The sequence below is a fragment of the Pseudomyrmex gracilis genome, unplaced genomic scaffold (assembly GCF_002006095.1).
Source record: "Pseudomyrmex gracilis isolate BER0280 unplaced genomic scaffold, ASM200609v1 scaffold_2556, whole genome shotgun sequence".
Taxonomy (NCBI): Eukaryota; Metazoa; Arthropoda; class Insecta; order Hymenoptera; family Formicidae; genus Pseudomyrmex; species Pseudomyrmex gracilis.
In genome coordinates this window covers 1-6,373 of record NW_018023140.1, presented here as the reverse complement: position 1 = coordinate 6,373, position 6,373 = coordinate 1, and the positions used below count along the sequence as shown (strand labels likewise).

Here is a 6,373-nt window from a genome sequence, read left to right as displayed (position 1 = left end):
AAAGCTCACCTAAAAAAAGAAAAACAATAATTAAGGTTAATAAGGTTTTGTATACTTACCTGTAGTCGTTAAAACTAGCTCCGTTCATCCGAGTTAGTCGTCTTCTTCTTCTGGATAGTTGGGCAGTTACCTGAAACAGAAAATAGAGTTAGCAAAACGTCTCGTTAAAAGTTTTTGCTCACGCTTCGTTAGATTGTTTGTGTAAAAAGTAGTTGAATGAAATATTTCATGTAATTCAGCAAGGTTTGTTGTACTTACTCCAGTGTGCTGTACCTCTCTGCGGTGCGTCTGTGTGTGGCATCTAAGTTTGGGTTGCTAATTATTGCGGAAACTTTGCGTGCGTACTTTTCTTCTTTAGAGTGGACGTTTAGATAAGTTTCAGCAATAATTAGGTTTTGAAGGCTAACATCAGGTTGCGTTGACAATTATTGACGGGACTTGGTATACGCGTTACTCTTCTTTAGACAAGGCGTATGGGTAAATTTTGTCAATATTTGTGTGTTGGGACTAACTTTGTTGTTTGTTGGTAATTATTGACAAAACTGTGTGTGCGTGCTAATCTTCTTTAGATTAGGTGCTGGGGCAAGTTTCGTCAATAATTGAACGTTAGTGTTGGTTTCGGTTTGCGTTGGTAATTATTGTTGAGACTTCGCGTACGTACTATTCTTCTTCAGAATGGGCGTTCAGGCGAGTTTCATCAATAATTGAAAGTTAGGGTCCTAACCCTGACAGTCGTAGTAAAGCCTAACCCTCACTAAGGGTGGAATTATTGTTGAGACTGCGCATACGTACTGTTCTTCTTTAGAATAGGTGTTCAGGCGAGTTTCATTAATAATTCAAAGGTTTGGGGTCCTAACTCTGACGGACGTTGTCAAGCCTAACCCTCACAAAAAATTGAATTATTGTTAATACTTGGCGTGCGTAAAAAGCATCTTTTGTAGAGACGATACTGCAAGTTTAACAAATAATTGACGCTTCGTACTTACTTTAGGTCGGGTAGGCCCTCAGAGATTGAAAGCACCTGTAAAACAAAAACGAAATTAGAATTATGACAAATATTTCAAGGGTGGAAAGAGCTTCGATGGGAAAGGTTCCACACTAAGTATTTTCAATAATTGATGCGTTAATAGGTTTTGGTACTTACTTATGTGGGATCCTTATCCATCAATGACTCGGTCGGGAACAAAGAAAGGAGTTGTGAATTATTGGCGAAACTTTGGGAATAAGCTTCTCGAGTGTTGGTGAGACTTTGCTGATGGGAAATTTCAATAATTGAAATTTTCAAAATTGTGTTAACTTTGTAAAAAATTGTCAGTTATGGATAAAACTTTGTCAGTAGACATGGTTTAGATCAAAGAATAGTTCAGTAAAGTTTCATCAATAATTCGGCAAGTTTGTTCTCAAGGCGGGTTGCGCATGCGCGGTTCTCGGGAGGGGAGAGCAAGCGTTCGTGGCCGAGACAGGCGCGCCGCGCAGCAGTTGGAATCGAGCGCTCAAGAGAGCATAGCGCAATAACAACGAGTCCTGCTCAACTTAGTAAATAGTGTAGTACGATCGTTCCGAAGAAATCGGACGTATAGTCATCGTCTCGCTAAACGGCAACGCAGATTGCGACACCGGAAACCCGGTTGTTAATAACGTTTTAGTATGCAATCCTGTAACACAAGAAAGTTGTTATTTTAACAAGTGTGAATAAACAGTTTGTAAACAGTTTACCTATAAACTCAGTGTGTGATTATTTCTCACAACTTGAACTTTGGTAAAACCTGGGCCTTACCAGAAGCCCGTTGTCCGCAGCCATCATCCAGGGTCCGTAATCAAAGAAGATCCAGAAGCAAAGGCGGCAAGTTCGGATGTTCATCTGTTTGGTGAGTCCGTTTTTAAAACACAACGAGAGGATTAGTTCCTTCCTGCTTGGCGGTGAAAGCAGGTGGCGACCGTAAAAGTTAGTTAAACGACTTAACCGTCCGGTCACAACCTTTCCGAAACGGTTCTAGTAGAAACGTCCCGCACCGCTTGTGTACAATTGTGAAGATAAGAACAAATCCATCTGAGCGTAGAATTGGAGAAGTCCATTGGTCGAAGTTTATTAATTAGCCGCTGATAAATTACGTTGTCAAATGCTTTGGAAAAATCGAAGAACACCGATATAGTGATCTTTCTGGAATCAGCAGCTAGTCTGATATCATCCATAATCCTAATTAGAGCCGTTTGAGTTGAATAGTCCTTTCTGTAAGCATTTTGAAATGNATCAAGAAGTTTTCTAGTTTCAAGATAGTCAGTCATCTGCTCCGCAACAATGTGCTCAAACATTTTTGAAAGCACACAGGTGACAGAGATAGGTCTAAAGTGCTTCAGTTCAGAAGGTAATTTAATTTTAGGTAAAGGACAGACAATTGCTGTTTTCCACACTGCTGGGAAAGTTCCATTCATTAGACTAAAATTGTAAATATGTGTTATTATTGGAAGAACGCAAGACAGTGCAAAGCCAATGAGATCCAGTGATATTTCATCATAACCCACGAACTTAGATGTAATACGTGAAAAAGCATCCTTCACTTTACAGATTTCTATATTGGCCCAATAGAATTTTGTATCTTCATATACNGGATTACCGAGATAAATATCAGTCACTGTATGGTCAGATGAAACATGCGACACAAAGTAATTATTGAATTCGTCAACAGTAAAAGGTAGCTTTTTGTCGCTAGAGCGTGTTTTGATGAGACCAAGTTGGCGTAGCTTCTTCCATGTATCAGCAGGTTTTTTAAGGTTTGAGAACGTTTTCAAATAATATTCCTCCTTAGCAACACGCACCAATTCCTTGATTGTATTTCTCAAGACTTTATAAGAGTGATAATTAACCTCAGTTCTGTGCCGTCTCCATCTTCTACGAAATCTGTCTCTCTCAACCATTTGCAGTTTAATATCCGATGTAATCCAAGGCGCAGGTAATAGTTTAAATTGAATTGTTTTAAGTGGTGCATTTTTGTCAAAGCACTGCAGAAGATAAGTATTAAAAAGTGTAACTTTATCATCGAGATTGCTCAATTGAAGAAGCGCATCCCAGTCTTGATTTGCAACTTCATTCAAGAAAGCTGTGGCGTCGAATGTGCTATAGTCTCTGACGGTTATAGTTACTGGAATACATCGTGTGACTGAAATATTGTAAGTGATATCAATTAGATCGTGATATGAGAGGAAGTCAACGGATTCCTGATGAGAGGAAATCAATTTGTTGCACTCATCAACAAAACACAGATCAAGCCAAGTAGATGAAGTGGAGGTATGATGTGTAGGCTCATATGAAACAAGATGCATTGCTGAAGACAACAGAAAGTTTCTAATAAGATCAGAGTCGTAAGAGACATAAGTGAGATCAGCGTTAAAATCTCCACAAATGATAAAGTGTCGATAAGACACGGAGACATCAAGAAAAGTATTGAAAAAGTTTAGCAAATAACCGCAATGTGGCGGTCGATAAGAGATAAGGAGAGAGAGAGAGAGACTAAGATAGAATGAGAAAGAGTGCGAGAGAGAGTGAGCGAGACTGAGAGAGAGTGCAAGAGAGAGTGAGAAGGAGTGCGAGAAAGAGTGAGAAAGAGTGAGATAGAGTGCGAAAGAGAGTAAAAGAGTGTGAAAGAGAGTGCGTGACTGAGTGGGAAAGGGTGAAAGACTACTGTCTGCGACAGAAAGTGAGTGAGAATGAGAGAGAGTGAGAGAAACTGATATAGATTGCGGGAGAAAGTAAGAGAGAGTGAGAAAAAGTGCGAGCAAGACTGAGAGAGTGTGAGAGAGAGAGAGTGAGAGAGAGTAAGAGAGAGAGAGAGAAAGAGTAAGTGAGAGTGAGAAAGAGTGCGAGAGAAAGTGCGAGAGAGAGAGAAAAAGAGTAAGAATATGAAAAAGAGGAAAAGTAAGAAAGAGAAAAATACAGATTGTAAAATAAAAAAGTAAAAGAAAGAAGAAAAGATTGCAAAAGAGAATGTGAATACAAAGGCGGGAAGCTTAAAAACGATAGTGAGTTTAATCTTTAATGTTTGTTTTCTATATCTAAGTAATGCATTATTTGATACAATTAAAAACGTAAAAATTATTATACACATTTTATTTTTATTTTCTATTTATTTCTTTAAACAAATTTTTTAAATTATTAGTTGAAAATTTATAAGATTGAAACGCCGTGAAGTTTTGAAAAAAAAGAAATATTGGTTAAACACGATATATATATTTCACACACACACACACACACATATATATATATATATATATATATATATATATATACATTGGTACGCGGCGGACACCGCGTATGTACCGCGGGAGCTGGGTGAACGGCGCGCGATCGGTGCGACTGTCGGTTGCCGGGCGAAAACGGAGTTTGTTTACGAGAGAAGTTCAAGAGAGATACGAAGCTGTCACGGCGCGTTTTGGCGATTTGTATAACCAGCTGTTCTTTCCTTGTATTCTGTTGTAATAAAGTGTGTTTGACGAAAAGCCGCGTACCCTCTCGTTTCCGCGGGCAAGTGCGTGTTTCGCGACGTAGCTTTAGCGCGGCCGCGAACGCAACATTTGGGGGCTCGTCCGGGATTGAAAGTTCGAGCTTGAGAAAGCGACGGAATGGCTTTTGTTCACTCACCGCGGAGAACGCGTAACCAGGCTGCGACTGGAGCGGCCGAGGCGCCGGCGGCATCAGCGACGGCGGCGGAAGGAGAGACTTTGCGTGCGGTCTTGGAGGAGCTGGAGCGACTCCGGGAAGAGCGGCGACAGGAAAAGAAGGAGATGCGTCGTCTGGAGGCACGCGTTCGGCAAGAAACATCAGGCGAGTCGTCCTCTAGTTTGTTGCCCGGTCGGGCGGGCGAGTTAGCTAGAATTAAAATTAAGCCCGACGTGTTCGATGGGAACGTGCCGTGGCGTAAATTTTTTGTTCAATTTGAGTTGGTTGCTCGTGAGAACGGGTAGGACGACGCGGCAAAAACCACGGTTCTCGCTACTAGTTTGAGACAAGGGCGCGCTCGATTCTGGAAGGGTTAGAGGAAAATTTTAGTTTTCGAGAGATTTGCGCAAAATTGGAATTGCCGTACGAGGAGCGTGAAATGTTTCAAAATTATTATACGCAATTCACGAATCAGAAACAGAAGAGCGGGGAAGATGTTGCTGCACTCGGGGCAGATTTGGAGCGACTGGCCCGTCTTGCTTAATCGGAATGCTCATACGAAATCCGGGATAAAATCGCTTGTACGCAATTCATCGTTGCGCTCTCTGAAAAATTCGTGAAGCGGACTCTTCAATTAGAAAATGTATCTGTGTTACGAGTTGCGGTTGAGCTGGCGAGGGCGGTGAAAGTTATTCAGGAAGGTAGCTCTAAAGGGAAGGAAATAAAGGGCGAAACGGGAAGGATTTCAAACGTTCTTATGGAACTTGGAAAAAGGAAGAGAGAGAAGGATGTGATCAAAAAGAACGGCGAGGAGAGGGGATGCTGGAAGTGCGGAAAAAAGGGGCACTTTTGCTTCGAGTGTCCGGCTACTTTGTCGGGAAACAAGGCTTAGTCGAGCTTCCAGGGGTGGGCTCGGCTGTGGGGTAAAACACCCCAAAAAAGTTGTTTTTTGTTAAAGTTGAGAATAAAAAAACTAATTTATTTGTTTATTCCGGTTTGCTAAACAAACCACCGTGTTGCTTTAAATTTGACACAGGCTCCGATGTGTCTATTGTGAATTCTACTTTAGTAGGGAAGGCGCAATGTCAAAGGTTGTCGGGGAAGCCGAGATTGAGATATCCTACCGGTGAGGAAGTTCTGGTTCAGTTAGAATGTGTGGCTCGGGTGGTTGTAGGGGGACAGTTTTTAAATATGCCTTTTTACGTGGCAAATATACTTGACAAATGTATTGTAGGGTTGGACTTCTTCAGGAAGACAAGTCTGAGCAGGGCGTTGGAGTCGCTCTTTGGTGCTCCCTTGATTGAGTCTTGTTGTCGGGTGTGTGACGCTTCCGGGAAAGTTCCGGCTAATCTAAAAGATTTTTATGAGCGGAATTGTGTTGATCTGGATAAAGCGCAGAAAGATATTTTTGCTAAGTTTGTAAGTGAATTTCAGGATATCTTCTCTGATCAGATCGATGCTGGGAACTGTGATGTTTTGCAGCATGAGATAAATCTTCTGGATACACGCCCGATTAAGCCGGCTCCGAGGAGGATCCCGGTAGGAATGCGGGCTGAGATGGAAAAAATTCTTCAGGAAATGAAGGACCAGGTAGTTATCGAAAAGTCTTTTGGCCCGTGGGTTTCTCCGGCGGTTTTGTGAAAAAAAAGACGGCTCTTTGAGGTTCTTTGTGGATTATCGCCAATTAAATGCAGTTATGACCAAGGATTCTTTTCCTCT

The 6,373-nt window shown here is 41.5% G+C and overlaps 1 protein-coding gene across 1 annotated transcript; it reads right to left on the bottom strand.

The window, feature by feature from the left end:
- Positions 1–1,971: 1,971 nt before the first annotated feature.
- On the bottom strand, positions 1,972–3,321 carry LOC109862883. Its single transcript, XM_020443044.1, has one exon. It carries the CDS (start codon positions 3,319–3,321, stop codon positions 1,972–1,974), a length of 1,350 nt encoding a protein of 449 aa, XP_020298633.1.
- Positions 3,322–6,373: the final 3,052 nt, after the last annotated feature.